Source organism: Leptonotus elevatus, chromosome 3 (genome assembly GCF_054856555.1).
Source record: "Leptonotus elevatus isolate MCC_2025b chromosome 3, RoL_Lele_1.0, whole genome shotgun sequence".
NCBI lineage: Eukaryota > Metazoa > Chordata > Actinopteri > Syngnathiformes > Syngnathidae > Leptonotus > Leptonotus elevatus.
The window spans coordinates 5,243,063-5,261,138 of NC_141241.1; the positions used below are offsets into that span (position 1 = coordinate 5,243,063).

General features: G+C 39.4%; 2 protein-coding genes and 1 long non-coding RNA gene across 3 annotated transcripts; 2 read left to right on the plus strand and 1 right to left on the minus strand.

Annotated features, from left to right (window-relative positions):
- Positions 1-449: 449 nt before the first annotated feature.
- Positions 450-2,504, plus strand: LOC147176718 (uncharacterized). The gene is made up of 3 exons (XM_086072313.1): positions 450-774; positions 1,671-1,805; positions 2,019-2,504. The coding sequence occupies exons 1-3, from the start codon at positions 513-515 to the stop codon at positions 2,090-2,092; spliced, it is 471 nt and encodes a 156-aa protein (XP_085928439.1). The 5' UTR covers positions 450-512; the 3' UTR covers positions 2,093-2,504.
- On the minus strand, positions 2,389-17,361 carry cmtm4 (CKLF-like MARVEL transmembrane domain containing 4). The gene is made up of 4 exons (XM_086072311.1): positions 16,609-17,361; positions 9,686-9,862; positions 5,157-5,255; positions 2,389-3,831 (listed from the first exon to the last, which is right to left on the minus strand). The coding sequence occupies exons 1-4, from the start codon at positions 16,792-16,794 to the stop codon at positions 3,667-3,669; spliced, it is 627 nt and encodes a 208-aa protein (XP_085928437.1). The 5' UTR covers positions 16,795-17,361; the 3' UTR covers positions 2,389-3,666.
- Positions 7,841-12,493, plus strand: LOC147176720 (uncharacterized). Its single transcript, XR_015094455.1, has 2 exons — positions 7,841-7,941; positions 12,152-12,493. It is a non-coding gene; the product is annotated as an uncharacterized LOC147176720 (long non-coding RNA).
- Positions 17,362-18,076: the final 715 nt, after the last annotated feature.

Genomic DNA, 18,076 nt, shown 5'->3' on the forward strand with positions numbered 1-18,076 from the left:
ATGCTAATAAGGTTAAATATCTCAGTGATGAGGATGATGAGTAAAGGTAGGTCAACAAGTTACAAATTTAATAAATAAATATTTGATTGAAAATGTGTTCATTTGTGTCTTCATGTACCTATTTTTTAAAATTGAGTTGGGTGTAGTGGAGGGTTCAAATTATTATTTTTCCCAGACATTATTTTAGCTTGTTACCTAGCAGAAATGACAGGTGGCCAAAAAAATAAATAAATGGACCCATATTCTCATCTTAAATTCCCTCATACAGAGCATCAAACGTGAGCTACTCTTTTTTTGTTTTTAATAAATCGAATTTACTGTGGAGAAAAAAAACAACTAAATAAACGATCTAAATTTATCTGGTGTTGTTAGCATGCTGATTTGGCTAAATCTCCTTTGATCGCTATGACGTCAATGCCACAGCCAATCGCGTTCTTTGCGACCAGCGCCGATGCGGGGCACCTCAACTCGTCACATTCAAGCGGGAACTTTCCAGAAGGGTTTCCTCCACTATGACAACGATGGACGACGTGGTGCCTACAAAGTTGGTCCGCAAACGTCTGTTTGGCACCGTGGACCACGACCATGTCGACCGAGAGTTAGAACAGAAGCTCCACCAAATTAGCCAGGACGTCACCAAGCGTTGGAACTTCGTCTTCGAGACCGAGACGCCGCTGCCCGGCAGGTTGCAGTGGGAGAAAAATCCGGTGCAAAGCATCGCTGCGTTTTACCACGAGTCCACCTGGGCCAAGAAGACTTTTTCTACCACTGTGGGTATGTGCAATTTGTTATTAAAAAGTAAATTATTCATGGTGTGTTCACAGAAAAAAAAGAAGACAAAAGCCGTTATTCGTAACGGTATCTGAGTTAGCTAGCTTAGCAGCTAACAAATTACATCAACGTCCATTTTAGAAAAACTTGCTTCCCCCGGACAACAAAACAGTCCATTTGCATCATTTATATTTGTTCGGCATCTTTATGTTGTAAAATATAAAGTAATAGTTTAGGCTACTTTTACTGTAGTATAGATATACTTTATAAATTCTGTATGATTCTATATCATCCGGGCATTTTTTATATTTCCGCAATGCAAAGCACCAAACGGCGTGTTATATTACTTTTGCCTGTGGCTAGCATAACAAACCAGGCAGATTTATTATAGTAGTCAAATGACATTATTTATCACATTTTGAAATCAAAAATAATCCTCACAAATTATATTACAACGATTTAAAGTCTAATGTTTTTTTAATGAGTGACCCCAAAATACCGCCATTTTAACTTGTGACGTAATTGTGATGCAAGTTCGAAATTGTCCATAAGTGGAATTCCTCAATTCGCCTGGATTGAGTGGACAGTCTCGTTTGTATTTTTAATTGTATCTACTGTAGTGATTATAATCCCATCCAGGGGCGACATTAGGATCAGAAGTTAAATATTACTGAATTTTTCCATAGAAACCAGTACCTTAGGAAAAATATATTAAAATCAGACTTTAAAGAAATGGTGAAAATTAATTCCAGTAGAAAGTAAGGATATAATCTGAGATTTCAACTCTTATTTGAGGAAGTTTGACCTCTCAACAAAGGAAATCAGCCTTTTGAAGATCCCATTAAGCTTAAATTTGGTTCTTTTATTAATGTTGCTTTTAATGTTTTATTTTATAACAGCAAATGAGGAGACTGCGGAGGCTGAACAGGGCGTTGGCTCTGGTAACAAGTGGCCTGCTGAAGTCACCCCTGGCCCAAAGAAGAGGACACGTCCAAAGTCTTCAGTCAAAACCACGCACGACGATCAAACTGCAGGTAAGGATGTGTGATACATGATGTTCCAATAAATAATATACAGTGATCCCTGTAGTGGCCGTAAATCCTAAAAATACTCCAAACTATGATCCCAAAACACTTCAATATTATTTTTCAAACATACCTTACATCACCCTTAAAAATGGGGGGCACGGTGCACTGTAATTAGATGCAAATGAATTCATATTTATGTTCCTTTTTATTTCCCGGCAGGTGTGTTGGTCACAAAGGGACATGTTTCAGCAAAGCAACGTTGCACTCAAATGGAACGACGCTTCTACATTTGAAGAGCAATCTGGGAACAAAAAAAAAAAAAGATTCTGTTGAATCCAAATTGACTGAACGTTATTCAAAATACCTTAATTACAAAAAACACTTGTCTTTATTTTTGTATGTGATTTACAGTTCTTTATTTTTTCAATAAGCAAACATGGTGTTCTAGATATTTCATTATATATTTTTCACCCACTATAGTATTTGAATTGGCCATCCGGCTGAGTGGTTTTAAGTATTAAGTTGACCACGTTTATGTAAATAACATCTATAGCCTCGACATACGCAACCGTGAAAAATCCAGCCAGTCTTTGGTTCAGTTGGTTTAATAACAATTAACATAAAAGCATTGCATAATAAATACCTGAAGTGATTTTCGCTGTATTTATAGTATACTGTGTATGCTTGAATAAAAATGGAGTGGAATGGTTGAGTACAGTTTTTTTTTTAAGCAACAGTTGTGGATTGGTCATAAATTTGCTGAAGTACATTTTAGAAAAAGACCACAAGGTGGCGCTAAATAGCAACCATACAATCTATCCAGTAAAGTATTTTGAAGCAGGGCTTTGTGCAGCCTCGAGTACAATTCATTCACTCTCGGCTCCACTTTGACCTAAAAGCATGAATGGAGTGTCAAGAAATGATTGGATTGTTATAACCAAGAGGAATGACTGAGGTTTGATTATACACCGATTATAAATGTATATTTTTTTAAGAGAATAATACTGAAAACTGAAGAGAGAGAAAAAAAAAATTCACACAGCATCGGAGAAACTAAAACAAATAATAAAGCAAACCTCTGTGATAGACCTACGACATGAGAAGTGCTTACATAGATTGTCACGCAAATGTCAAAACGGAACAAGGTGTGCCAACACCTGAGATGCAGCACAGGCTGAGGGGCTTACGCGACGATGTGCTACACCACCGTGTGTGGTTTTAACAAGATCTACTGTATGTCATCATCACTTAGCGAAGCGGTTGACGTGCAAAAGAGAAGACAAAAACAAAATCGAGCATTCTTGTCTCGTGGTATTTACTCACAGTGTTGACATCAAACTAATTGAATGGATTAAGACACATTGTACTGGCAATAATAACCTTCATGTAAGTATAAATGCAGAGAATTACTCGAAGCTAATCAAATCAAATGATTGCACGCAGCAAAGTTCTTTTAGTGGCTAAACATCACAGATTAAAAAAACGGCAGTTCATCAAGACAAAAGAAATAAAGTCAAATCAGCGTAAGTAATCTTTTAAGCGTTTAAATAATCAGTCTTGTCCGGCCGACAGCTGGTGTCAGTAGAGAAAGGAATGGTCAAGTTCCGTAGTAACATATTACGAGTTCTTCAGCAAAAGTAGTGACGTGAACCTCAATTCAGACGCGACGACGACTTCTTGACTCTTTCCATTCCTTCAACGAGCCTCTTTACTGTGGAATGTTCAGATCGGATTCCTGGTAAACAAAAAGCGGCGAGCGCATCTGTGGCTCGGGAAAGCGCAGCCCCAAATGTTGCAAAGTGGACGCGGCCGTTTCCACTCGAGGTGCTTGCGCCTCTCCGTCAGCTGCCAGTCACGTGATTTGCATTCACGCCAGTTCGGGCCGCGCTTCCGTTTCCCCGCGGGAGGCCGTGCGCGCTCGCATGTACTCGCTGCTCTGAGCCGCTCTCTGGGCGCCGTTGCCGCGGCGCCACCGCCGTAGCGCCAGGAAAGTGTTGAGGCCGTACACACCTGTTGCCAGGAAGCCAAATGTCTGCGCACAAGAGGAAAGGGGGAAGTGAGCAACAATTCGCGATTGTTGTGGTGAAACTGATGAACGTTACACGGGGAGGCGGTTCGATTCTTGCACTTTTGGAAAAAAAAAAGAAAAAATATACTACACAGAGTAGCTACAGTATTTACACTCAATAAAAGCAGTCAATACATCTTTAGAGAAAGTTACAGTGGTGCACTTGGTAGGCTGCTGGTTAGCAGTTAGCATTGAGCTAATATCATCGCTTTTATATTTGGCTCATTTGCTGCTGTAGCTGCGTCACTAATGACGATGTGAAACGGTAGTAAAAGGCATACGTTGTGCAGCGGCGTCACTACAACACAAAATTTATAAATAATAAATATTTGCGGGAAATGGGGACCATTTGTAATTTCTGGTGAACAAAATGAACAAGAGTCCATGAGTTGCTTCATGTTCTAATTAATTTAATCTTAACTCATTCACTGCCATTGACGGCTATAGACGTCAAAAATTCATTTGAACTATTTCTATTAGTTTAATTTTTTTTCCACTTTTGTTAACAAGAGTATGAAAACCTAGAAAAAAAAATATTGTACATTTAGAACAGATATAAAAATTGTGATTAATCGTGAGTTAACTATTGAGGTAATGCGATTAATTACAATTTTTTAAAAAATAATCGCCTGACGTGGTTAAAAAAAAGATTATTAAAAATTAGGGGCTTTCAGGCGATTATTTAATCGCATGACTTCATGAGTTAACTCATGATTAATCACAATTTTTATATCTGTTCTAAAAAAATATCTAGGTTTTCATACTCTTGTTGACAAAAGTGGAAAAAAAATCTGTTCTAAATGTACAATAATTTTTTTTAGGTTTTCCTACTTACTCTTAATAAAAGTGGAAAAAGTGTCAAACTGATAATAGTTCAAAAGAATTTTTGACGTCTATAACCGTCAATGGCAGTGAATGAGTTAACATGAAGTAACTTGTGAAATTCTGCACATTTTTTAAAAAACAACTTGACCCCAGTCTCCACAAATATATGCATTATTATTCAATTTCTTACTACTAAATTTTGCCGTGGACGTGTCTGCTGCATTGTGACTGGAATTCCCCCCAGTACAGACTTTCCAAGTAAGGGGCTGTCATGAATCGCGCTAAAAAAAAAAAATCATTAACGCACTCATTTTGACACCCCTAGTTTCTATACAATACAGTGCTAATGTCTTTACAGGTTACACAAAAATGTATATCAATGGCACATTTCAGTTCTTTTCAATGCGGACGATGGATTTGCTCTGCGAATAAACTGAACAATCAGCCTGTGCCCGCTTACTCACCACTGCGGCTATTTCAGCTCCAGTGTTGTGGTTTATGCACGCAAGCACGAGAGATGACAAAAAGAAGAGGAAGGTGCTGGCTGCCGTGTTGCCCAAATCCTGCAGGAACACACAAAAACACACACATAGCGAATGAGGCCTTTGCTTTTTGCCTGCAACTGAAAAAAACCCAACAAGAACAATTTGGTTTGCACTAATAACCACTCAGACTGCATCCCTGTTGTTTAATTATAGCCCGTTTAAACCTGCAGGAAGTGCATAGTTCAAAGACATGGACCCCCCCCTCCTGCCCCCCCCCAAAGCAGACAAAAATGAGAGCTGCTACTTTCTACATGAGTTCTGTTGCTGTTTTAAGACAGTTCATGAAGGGTTAATAATCCCATCACAGTGCGACTGAGGCTTGCCCATCACGCTGGGACGCATGATTTCAATTATTACAGGCATGTATTTTTCCTTTTTTTGGGGGGGGGGGGGTGTCATGTGACACACGAGATTCACACAATGAACGAAACGGTCGCAATAAAGTCACATCAAGGAGGTTAATTAGCAGCACCGCATATTACTGAACCGCAATGACGGGAAAAGCAAAACGTTAATCCGGGGCACGCCCACTGAGGCTATATTCCGACACGCGCGCGGTTTCATCTGACACGCAACCAGTTGAACAGGATTTGGTTGAATTTTTGAGGGTCGCGTCTCATCACACATCCAGTCAGTTCAGTCTCACACATTGCATGTTTTCACCCAGCCGACACCCTGTAAAACCCTAAATAACACCAGACCAGACTGCCGGCTCTCTGGTTCGAGTCTTGGCCCGATCTCAGTCAGCGCCTCGACAAGAACTATAAAAAAAAAAGAAAAGAAAAAAAAGTGAAAAGAAAAAAAAGGGGGACCGTTGCATTGAAGCAATTGAAAGCAGCCATATAAAAATGCATGTAAACACCATAAAATGCGCACTCCAATCGTGGCTGACCCTAAAAATGTTTCATTCACAAAAAGAAAAAAAACAGTGGAGGGAGCGAGGTGTGTGTGTGTGTGGAACAACAAAGAAATAAATTAATTAGGAATAGACCGATTATCGGCTGGGTCAATTATCGGCGCCGATATTCAGCATTTTGACGAATATCGGCATCGGCCATTTTGAACAATCACACGGCCGATAATAGAAAGTAGAGTATTTAAATGTTCAGAGATGCTGCTGACCCTGGGAACTCTCTGCACCTTCTGTTTTTTTTTGTTTAAATTTTTAATATTGTAGAAAACAAGAGGGAGCTATTTCCTTAATTTTTTATTGAACTTTTGGAGACATGCTACTTGCCCCTAAGAGATGCCTGAACTTTTTTGTTAGAGTTTTAAAACAAAGATGTCTATTGAGTAAGATTTTTTTCTTAACTCCAATATTTTACAAACCCTAAAAGTTGTGCAATAAACATATAAGGGGTGGGAATCTTTGAACGTCTCACGATTCGATTCAATTCCGATTTTTGGGCCTGCGATTCGATTCAGAATCGATTTTCGATTAAGAGCGATTTTCGGTTCAAAATGATTTCATTGACAATGATTTTTGCTTCAATCTATAGATGTGCAAGGAATTGTAACGATCTACTCGCTTATTAGCGGCACTTTTATCACTCAAAAGAACAACTCCACATTGCAAAAAAACAACTTTTATTGGAATAACTTGATCGTGACTTTGTCCTTCTACTCTCTAATGTGGCTACAACTTAACAGTGTATTAGACCGCGTGGCACCACGCTGCCCCTCAGTGGCCAAACCGGGTACAACATGAACCGCGTTCCAAATAAAGGCACACACAGACAAAGGCAAGACAGTATAAAATCATGTAAATAAAATCGATTTTGGGACATTTAAAATCGATTCTGAATCGTACTAAATGAGAATCGGCATTCTTATGAGAATCAATTTTTTTTTTGTACACCCCTAAAACATATGTTTAAAAATGTAAATATTTTAGAGCTGGAGTTTCTATTTTTATTTTTTTTTGTGTGTGTGTGTGATTAATATCGAAGGAAGGCAAACGGATTTGTGGTTTGGCGATAGATTAGGTTCAATTTGTGTTCTCTTTTGTATATCATTATACATTGTTGCACTTTAACAATAATCTTGTGCAAACTGGTACAACACTGACATTGTTTATTTTAATTTTTTTCACTTATTATTCCCCTCAGTGTCGTGCCCTAAATTCCCGATTTAATTGATACTTTACATCAGCTGCCATTATTTGTGCAAATGAAGCACATTTGTCCAAAGCAAGTCACAACCATTGTGTGGTGTGTGCTGTTATTTCCACAGTGTGTGTGTTGGGGGGGGGGGGGGGGGGGGGGTTAGGAACAAAACTATTCCCAGAAGCACTTCCAAAGCCACCATAGGGTGAAATTGAGGAGACGGAGTCACATAGCACGTAATCACATGATCAAATCCCTCGTGCACAACTTGCTCAGTCACTGCAATGGCGGCAGTCGTTTGAAAGGAGCAAAGGGGGAAAGAAGCACAAAAAAAAAAGAGCATCAATGTGAATAAAATGTAGAACAAAAGACGATTTCCTCTTTCCACGAACACGGTTACAATGTAAAACAGAATAGCAACAAATCTTTAAGCACACAAAAAGGCCAACGGCGGATGAATAAATCATGCTGATTCGTCAGTTCTCGTCGGGACGGTGAGCGGAAAACGCATTAAGTTGCAACCGCACAGTCCAGTAAAGCAGAGCAGAAAAGGAAACTGAAGAATGAGAAATGAAAATGAAACATGCTGCTGGTCACAGGTACGTTGCCTATTTCTCTAAATCTGCCTGCAGTCACTCCAAAACTGGCATTTAGGACAAACGGACAGCATTTTTTCCTTGCTTGAGGCGCGCCAACGAAGCTTTAAGGCAACCCGATAGCTACAGTTGGATTCAACGTCCGTCGTTCGACGATGACATGTTTTCCACTCCCTGCTGCTCACACAACACCATCTTGTGTGTTTAGGCAAATAGTAAAAAGGCAAGCAAAGGAGTGTCAAGAAAACCCAACCGGCTCATTTGGTTACAGCCGACACTGCACGTTCGAGTAACACTTGTCAAGGTTTGTTTCGAATTTTTCAAGCGAATTGACTGAAAATGCGCAAAACGGACATGCGACTTATGTTCGTTTCCATCTGTTCTTTTTTTGCGAATATTGAGAGGGGACTCCGCTGCTGTAGGGGGCGGTATACGCCATAGAGATGGGATCCACCAATGATTTAGAAGAAGAAGAAAAACAGGAAGTGACTGCGCCGCGCGATGACGTCGTATGAATTTGCTTTTGTAATTCGTGATAAACTCGTGTCGTGTTTTCCATCTAAAATAGCATTAACTCATTCACTGCCATTGACGGCTATAAACGTAAAAAAAAATCCTTTTATTATATCATATACTATTAGTTGAACTTTTTTTTCACTTTTGTTAAAAAGAGTATAGAAACATAGATATTTTTAAAAAAAATTATCTTTTTTTTTTTTTAAATAAAGGTTATAAGAAATTTGGGGCGCCAGGCGATTAAAATTTGTAATTGTCATTAATCGCATGACTTCAATAGTTAACTCCCGATTAATCACAAATTTTATATCTGTTCTAAATTCTAGGATTTCATACTCCTGTTAACAAAAGTGGAAAAAAGGGCTAAACTAACAGAACTAGTTCAAATGAATTTTTGACCTCTATAGCCGTCAATGGCAGTGAACGAGTTAATATTAGTTTCTTTAATTAATTCCAAAAAGATTTCCGTTTCGCCCCCCCCCCCCCCAAAAATACCTTACTTTATCGTCCGACATTGCTTGTCAGCGGTTATTCGCAAAACCTGTTTGCGTAGCCGAAACTGGCATTTTCTTTTTTTAGATACGCTTCAAAATCCACCTGCTGCCACTTTTGGGCCATTTTTCGAATTTCAATAGTCGGGTTTCCATCCACCCATTTTTATTTGACTTTTCAAGAAATGCGAAAATAAAACTTGGAATCAAATAAGTGAATTTTAATGCAATTTTAGATGAAAAACAGCAAAGAAACGCTCCAGTTTATCAAGAATTACAAAAGCAAACTCATACGACGTCGTCGCGCGGCGCAGTCACTTCCTGTTTTTCTTCTTCTTTTAAATTACTGGTAGATCCCATCTCCATGGCGTATACCGCCACCTACAGCGGCGGAGTCGCCTCTCAATATTTGCAAAAGAAGAACAGATGGAAACGGACATAAGTCACATGCCCGTTTTGCGCATTCTCAGTCAATTCGCTCTAAAAATTCGAAACAATTGGACGGAAACCTGACTAATCAGTTTTATTTTCGCATTTCTTGAAAATTTGAATAAAAATGGGTGGAAGGAAACCCCACTATCGCGGAGCTCTCGGGCCTCCCACCGAACCGACTTCCATGCTAAGATGGAGGAACAAGATGAAGCATAATGTATCCCAATGTGGCACGATTACGCCTAAAAACAAACGAGCAGTTACAGCTTTTAACACTTTGTGACACCTTTGCTGACTTTTGTACCAACCGTCAGGTTCCAGTTGATGTGGGGCACCTTGGTGTGCAGGTTGAGAAAGAAAATCACCAAGAGCGTGCCGGTGACCACAAAGGCAGTGCAGCTGACAAACTCGAAGAAGTAGACGCCGCTGCATGGGGAACACATCATGATGGTTTCTATGCAGATGAAGCCAATCAGGGACAGGACCTAAAAGGAGACAGATGCAAGGAGAGGGACCGTTGTAAGCATCTTCACAATGGATGGGCGATGTCAAGATGCATAATAAAACTTCAGAGAAGCGTCACATCCTTTTTTGTTGATCTTCTTTTTTAAAGCACGCCTTCATTGGTACCCGTTAGTGGAAAACCGATTTTTACATTGATGTAAACTGCTTAAAATATGCATTGATGGAAAAAAAAAAAAGTATCGATTTGCATTGCCATGTTAACTCGTTCACTGCCATTGACGGTTATAAACGTCAAAAAATCATTTGAACTATTTCTATTAGATTAACATTTTTTGTTAACAAGAGTATGAAAACCTAGAATTTTTTTATTGTACATTTAGAACAGATATAAAATTTGTGCATATTCGTGTTAACTATTGGAGTCATGCGATTAATTACGATTAAAATTTTTAATCGCCTGACACCCCTAATTTTAATAATCATCTCGCCAGGCGATTACATTTTTTAAATTGTAATTAATCGCATGACTTCACTAGTTAACTCACGATTAATCACAAATTTTATATCTGTTCTAAATGTACAATATTTTTTTTCTAGGTTTTCATACTCTTGTTAACAAAAGTGGATATTTTTTTAAAACAAATAGAAATAGTTCAAATGAATTTTTGACATTTATAGCCGTCAATGGCAGTGAATGAGTTAATTGCTATGCGTTGCGCAGTATTTATTGCTTCTAGCCGGACCCTTTTTGGAGACGGACACGTTTTGCGGATATCTGGTATTGTTTGGCGAGTCTTTGTAGACGCCAGAAAAAACGTGGTTAGATCTTTGTAAGTAATTAATGTAATGTTTAAAGTTTTGTAAGTAGCTCCTCGTTTACTTAATGAGGCACTTTATCGTCTCTGTGTAGCTCTCCTGTGGCCGCTCTGTCAGATGAATTACACTCGCGGTGAAATACGTGTCACTGATGTATGTGTCTTATTAGTCCAGTAGAGGGGCTAATTGTTACATTTGTTGAACAGACAAAGGAAGTAAAAGAATCAACACGAATCCTCAATAAAGCTTCTGGAGCTTCTTTCTTCATACTATCAAAATGTACGGAAGCGTATTGCATTCACTTGAAGGGGAAAAAAAGTCCTGTTTTTCTGAGTAATTTTTGGGGGGAGTTTTGTTTTTTTTTGAGTATTTTTTTCTGTTTTTTAAAATATTTTCCCCTGTTTTTTTAGCAATTTTTTTCTGTTAAAAAAAATATATGTTCCTGTTTTTCTATTTAAAAAAAAAAACAGTTTTTCTGAATATTTTTTTCTAAAGGTGTTTTCCCTCATAGATTAAAGAACAAACCACAATACAGAATACACATTCATTCCTTTGTTGAGAGCCAGTAAGTAAACATGACCATCCTATTGTATCTGAAGGTATGCGGGAAAGTGTCCGCTTCTGCTATTAGCGAGTCTGCAACAAGTCGCTTGGAGTTCAGAGGTAAAAAAAAAATTACTCCGGAAAAAAAAAAGAACACCAGCTCTGCTTCTCAGAATATTCATTTTCCCTGTTTTTCTGAGTATTTTTTTTCAGCCTGTTTATCGGAATATTTTTGGGACAGAAAAAAAATATTCAGAAAAACAGAAAATAAAAATACTCAAAAAAACAAAGCTCCCCCCAAAAATTTGTCAGAAAAATTGTTGTTTTTTTAAGTGAATGCAATACGCTTCCGTAAAAATTAGTCATTTTGTAAAAAAATAAAAAATGTATCGAAAATCGGATATTGATCATGGAAAAATCGAATCGAGCTTGAGTGAATTGCTACATCCCTCGTACCCGTGGAGAAAAGCTAGCATGTGCAATGACGCTAAGGAGATGATTTACCACCAAATAACTTGAGTAAATGTATTACTTCAGAATTGCGTATCAAACTGGTAGCCAGTCGCATTAATCAGTACTCAAGAAGGTCTGTTCCAAAACCGTTGGTCACCCAACGTTACACATTCTTCGCAAATGTGCGCGTTCTCATTGGCTAACCATGTTTGTACCCGTACTGACTGGCTAGTTAGCATTCAATTTCATATCAAGGTCATGTTTGTACAGAACTTCAGAAGGCGATGTACAGCTTTGCTATGAAAACTAAAAATGGAATTCTAGCTAACAGTCGAACAAAACTAACAATGAGTGTGTGTGCTCTGCTGTAGTATGCGCCATATTTTTTTTTTTTAAGGCAACCCAGTGTAGTACATAACAGATCAAAAAAATGCTATTATTTTCTTTTCAGCATTAATGGGACTCCACCTTTTTTCCATTTGTGAATGTTTGTGCAGAAATTGTGGGCTGTCTTTGATGATGAAGAGATTGTCTTATGACTAGACCCGAGGCCGTGAACCCATCTCACGAGTCCACTCCTGGCAGCCAGCGTGGACGCCTTCCGCCAGCCAAGTCATCAACAAACCACAGTATGGGAGGAATTCCGCTATTTAGGTATTCTTTTGCCATCCGAGGCACGGCAAAACCGCATGCAGATTACCGACTGGCTGAGTGTGGTCCAAATCCCAGAGACTCAACCGAACCAAGAAAAACATCAACGCAAAGTCCCGCCTCCACCAAAGTCTGCTGTTGTATAACGACAAACTTATGTTTAATGTTTAATAAAGGTTAAGCAGCAATCATGCGTGTGGTAAATTAAAAATGACAAGAACAGTTCTAAGGTGTCAAACACAGGGCCTGGGGGCCAAGTCGAGGCCGCCACATCATTTTATGTGGCTTGCCAAAGGAAAATGTATTCATTGACTTTTTCTTGCAAAAATACAGAAATAACAAATTACCTTCACTTTTAAAAACGCTGGAATACTGCAAGCATTTTTGGTTGCCAGCATTACATTTATTTTAAATGTAACGTTTAAGATATAGACCGATATGGGTTTTTTTCATGGCCGATACCGAACATGAACTCATTCACTGCCATTAACGGCTATAGACGTAAAAAATTCACTTGAACTGTTTCTATTAGTTTCAGATTTGTTTCCGCTTTTGTTAACAAGAGTATGAAAACCTAAAATTTTTTTTGTACGTTTAGAACAGATATAAAATTTGTGATTAATCGTGAGTTAACTCATGAAGTGATGTGATTAATTACAATTAAAAAAAAGTAATCGCCTGATGCCCTTAATAAAAAAGAAAGAAAGGGAAAGATAATAAAAAATTAGGGGCGTCAGACAATTATTATTTTTTTATTGTAATTAATCGCATGACTTCAATAGTTAAATCACGATTAATTACACATTTTATATCTGTTCTAAATGTACAATAAAAAAATGAATGGTCGTCACACTCCAAAAAATGTGAAACTAATAGAAATAGTTCCAATAAATTGTTGACGTCTATAGCCGTCAATGGCAGTGAATGAGTTAATAGTCAAAGAGGCCGATAACCGATATTTGGAGCCAATATTCATTTTCAGTCAAAAGAGGGGAAAAAAAAATTAGTGTCAATTTTTTTTAGATGCCAATTTTGACTGAACAAATTTTCAGACTTTACAAAATGTAGACGTTTTTGTTTGTTTGTTTAATCTTAAGACAATCGACATCCTTTTACATTTCTAACAAAATGTTCAGCGAGCTCCCAAGGTTATCAGTATGCCTTAAGTTAAATGGAAACTTAAACAAGTAAATACTATAGTTTTCTACAGTAAATGTATTTTTTGCCCACATTTTAAAATATGTCTTTATTATAATGTTGAACAAAAAACAAAATGTTCCCAGGGTCAGCAGCATCTATTATAAAGTTAACTGATTTTAGATTTACCTTTTATCAGACGTCAGATTTTGATACCGATATTTGTCAAAATAAAATGCCCAATATCAGCGCCGATAATCGGTCTAATATATGAACAAACTCCTGATCTCGAAACTCCTCATTCATCATTTTGTTGTTGTAATTGTAATTCGAAGCAATCGCAAAAGTATCATAACGGCCCTTTCGAAGGAAACCCAAACTACAATGTGGCCCCGAGACAAAAACAAGTCTGACACGCCTCCTCGAAGGAAACACAGGAACTGATCGAATCATGAAGTTGGATTCACTTTTTTTGTTGTTGTCTATGACACAACCAAAAAGGAGGTTACACCCAAACAAAAAGTGCAAGGCTGCAAATGCTTAGGGCTGATGTCACGTCTAAGAGAGAAAAAGCATTACTTCCCCCAAAGTCGCCGTGTCGCAGGTGCCGAGCTGCCAAACAGGAGGAGGAGAAGGGGAGGGGCCACAAAGCTTCCATATTGGATAATCTTGTAAGTAACGATTAGATGCCCACCTTCACCCCTACGCAGTTTGTGCAAACACATAATCGCACAGTACCTCGGATTACCATAACTATTATTTTAGATACCATTGTTTGTCCAAAGAAAACACAAATACTGCAAATGTGTGCAAAAAAAAAAAAAAAGCCACAGCAACCGCCACAGTCTGTGTGCTGGAAACCAAAGCTAGTTTAGATTTCACCACAGCGAATAAAGGTGAATACGCAGTCGACGGCATGCATTCCTCCCCAAAATGCATGCGCAACATTCTTGATTTCTCCCCTCCCAGAGCCGAATAAGTAACATTTCAAGCAGAAGCGACCGACCGCGGTGTCTCCCCAAGCAGGAAGCGCTCGCGGACATCTGGAAAGTTCATTACGTCCACAAGCACCTCAGCGCCAGTATTTCAGTTCGGGGAGACTTTAGTTTTCAAAGATGCCGGCGAGCCGAGTGATTAGTGTCATGAAATTCCCGACAGTGAATGGGGAACTGTCTGAATTTGGGTTGGGCTTTGTTGAGGACAAAACATGGTCGGGTTTCATGTGACGCAAGGGGGGGTGGTCGGAGGGGGGGTTGGGTGGGGGATGTGGACGGTCCGTCTGTACGGTGCAGTAAGTTTGTCAGTTCGTCGAGGTCCGGCGAAGGCCGGCATGATCATCCATCCGTGGGAATTTGATTTGCTACAGTTTAAAACAGTATTTACATAATACAATGATGACACTCCAATAACCTCTTCGACAGCGACAGAGTTTGGCCATTCACGATTTTGTCCTCCCATCTCTTTATTTTGACCTTAATCAGGCACAGAATATAAAATACGTGACCCCATTTAGGGCATTTACGGAATGAAGCAGTAAAACTGCCAGCGAAGGAAGAAAAACCATCTGGCGGTGAGACTTGCGGGCTTTCCACTAACGTACCAAATGCAAACTTGGATGGAGTTCAACTGTCCGTGTTTGTGGAGAAGATATACTTTACCACGAGCTTAAACGGAAAAAGTCCGCATCAAAGCAGAAGTGTCATTCAGGTAGAATGTTTGTAACGAGAGCACAGAAAACATAAACTTACATTGATATATTAGCCTGGGTTTAATTGTGAACACTTTTTTTTTTTGTGGTGTTGCGTGAACTCAGATTCCGTAAGACTCACAGGTGGCCCATTTAAAAGTAAACATAAGCGGAACAGAATGTGAAGAATACTGTTCATTATATTCGGAAGAACACTGTTTTGTTATGACTGGAAAAAAAAGAGGACCTCATCCCAAAGACGTTTGCTGGGGTTGAGGTCAGGGTTCGGAAGTTTTTACAGACCAAACTCACCGCCAATTATTAAAATGGCCTTCCCAGTTCCCGTTATGGGTGTGAATAGCCTAGTACCTGGCGATTCGATTCGTATCACGATTCATAGGTCACAATTCGATTCGATGCCGATTAATCCCGATACGAATCTATAAATTGATTATTGCGATTTTTTTAAACTCAAATTTAGAAAAGACTAATCAGTAAACTTGTACACCGTAAGATTTGTATGAAAATGTATTTATTTATCTGAAAATTCATTTTTGAACAGCACTGAAATAAAAATATTAAGGCTTAATGTTCCATTAATATAACATTCTTCCATGCTTAATGTGTAAATCCTAAACCAAAGTAAGATGTTTTATTGAATATTCCCATAAAAAAATTGATGTTTAAAAATCTATTCGACCGCATATCGAATCCATTCGAGAATTGCGCGCTGTAACATTGCGATATATTGTCGAATCGATTTTTTTTAACACCCCTAGTTCCCACTAAGGAAGAATTATCTTAATAAAAGCCCGCTTTCATATTTTCAAACAAACATGCAGCTTGACTACCACATGCAGGGCCTCTTGATACCGGCGACTTGCACCGAAAACAATACAACACAGTGGGATAGTGAAGACTTCAGTGTTTTCTTGCAACTGCCTTCAATTCACACATTGTTGTCTGACGTCACTGTTGTTTTCCTCACGCACAATCGCCAGGGAGTACTTCACTGTACCACAGCATACAATAAGAACGACGGGATGTGCTTTATCACCACCTCCTTGACTCATTTTCCCTATCTTTTGTACAAAATTCGATTCAAGATACCTTCTGGTTAGTGTCATATTCAAACACGTGCATAAACACCACTTGGGGGGGGGGGGGGGGGTGTCCAGGAAGTGTATTGTATTTTTTTAACAGGGAATTATAAATATGAAAATTATCATAAAATGTATAGCCAACAACGTGTGCGGGATGTAAAATAAATAAATACAAATTAATAAAACGCCAATTACAAAGTCAGTCAGCATGACAAAAACACTAACCAGACTGTCCCTTCCTACTTTATTTGAGAGTATTTAATCCATCTCTTGAACACGCAGACTGTGCAGTTTAAATCTCACGGTGAACCATATGTTAGTGGCTAATTTGTGGACAAATAGTACGCAAGTGCAAGTAAAATATGAACTAACTTACCACTTCGACTGCCTTTAAAACACCAAAGTAAGACTTGAGGTAGTCCACATCGCACCGAATGCCCCCCCAAACGCTCCTCGCGTGGACTGGCTCGGTGGTGGGCTGGTAGGGGCTGCTAGCCCCCGAGATCATGGAGGTGTTGGAGGCCTCGCCGTCCAAGCCCTCCGCCTCCTCTGTGTTCCTCATGGTGGTTCCTCGCGGTGCCGAAGGGCTTGTGAAGTCCACTTTAAAAATATATATATATATATTACCCGGTTGTCTCTATGCGCCGAAGAGCCAAACTTGTTCCATGGCGACACGAGGAGCGAGGACGCAGAAAAACGAACAGGAATGTCCACTTCTCACGGGCGTCCCGCCGGGACGCGATGTTAGGGTTCACGGGGGTAAGGAGGTCGACACCCGGGGCTGTTTCCTGCTTCTCTCACACAGAGGCACTTGGAACTCTTATTAGGCGGGTCACTTGTTTTCCACAGTCATAACCGCAGACGATTCTGCCGAGTGCCGCAGCATACGAAAAAGGAAAAAGGAAAGGAAAAACAAAACACGCCTACCGGGAAGCGCGAGCCTTCTCTGTGAGCAAATAATAACGCGAACCCATCACGACCCAGCGAGAATTCTATCGTGAGCTTGCGTCAACTTGAGGCCTTGCTGTCCCGGTAGCGGCAAGTACCCGCACTGGGGCAGCTCCGCGCAGCTAAGCTCCTTGTGGATGCGGGGCAGCCATGTCTCCGCCCCTCTCAAACGGCACACACACTTCAGAAAACTCTCCGCCAGTTTCGGCTTCCTGCAAGCAGTCTGGGAAAGCGAGTTTTGGCCACAAACACGCGGCGACACAGCTTTTTTTTTTTGCAATGCCTTCATATTGATGTAAAACAATACAACCCCTCCAAGTGAAGGCCTGGAGAAAAAATAAATACATTGTTTCCTGGGTACGATTATAATGCAACGCCTGCTACTTATGTCATGTGACATCCTTACATTCATTTAGCATATTTTGTTATTTGTCAAATAGACGTTAAGCAATAATTTTACTGTACACTGCCCCGGTCTTTTGGGATGTACTGTACTTTGCTTTTACTGCCGTCTAGTGGTTGGGTGAGGTATTACAGAATAAAAAATTACGCCGCAATTAGTTTCAAATTTAAGGTCCGACCGTCCGGGGACCAGGAGAGATTAGGTTACAGGCCCTCCACATTTTTGTGGCCGACTAATGCAAATAGCAAGATTAAAATGTATCTGATAATACAATGCAGATAAAAAAACGTCCATGATTTTCAGTCATAACAAACTTTGATGTGGCCCATGCTGAAAATAAATTTGACTATGTATTGGAGTGAGCTGGGAAGACTGCCCATGCAAAAAGAAAATAACAAATCTCAAAGGAAAAAAAAAAAACACTTTATTTTTGGCTTGCCCCATTTGAGGTCACTAGTCAGTGCATCCTACATTTTCATTTAAAAAAAAATAT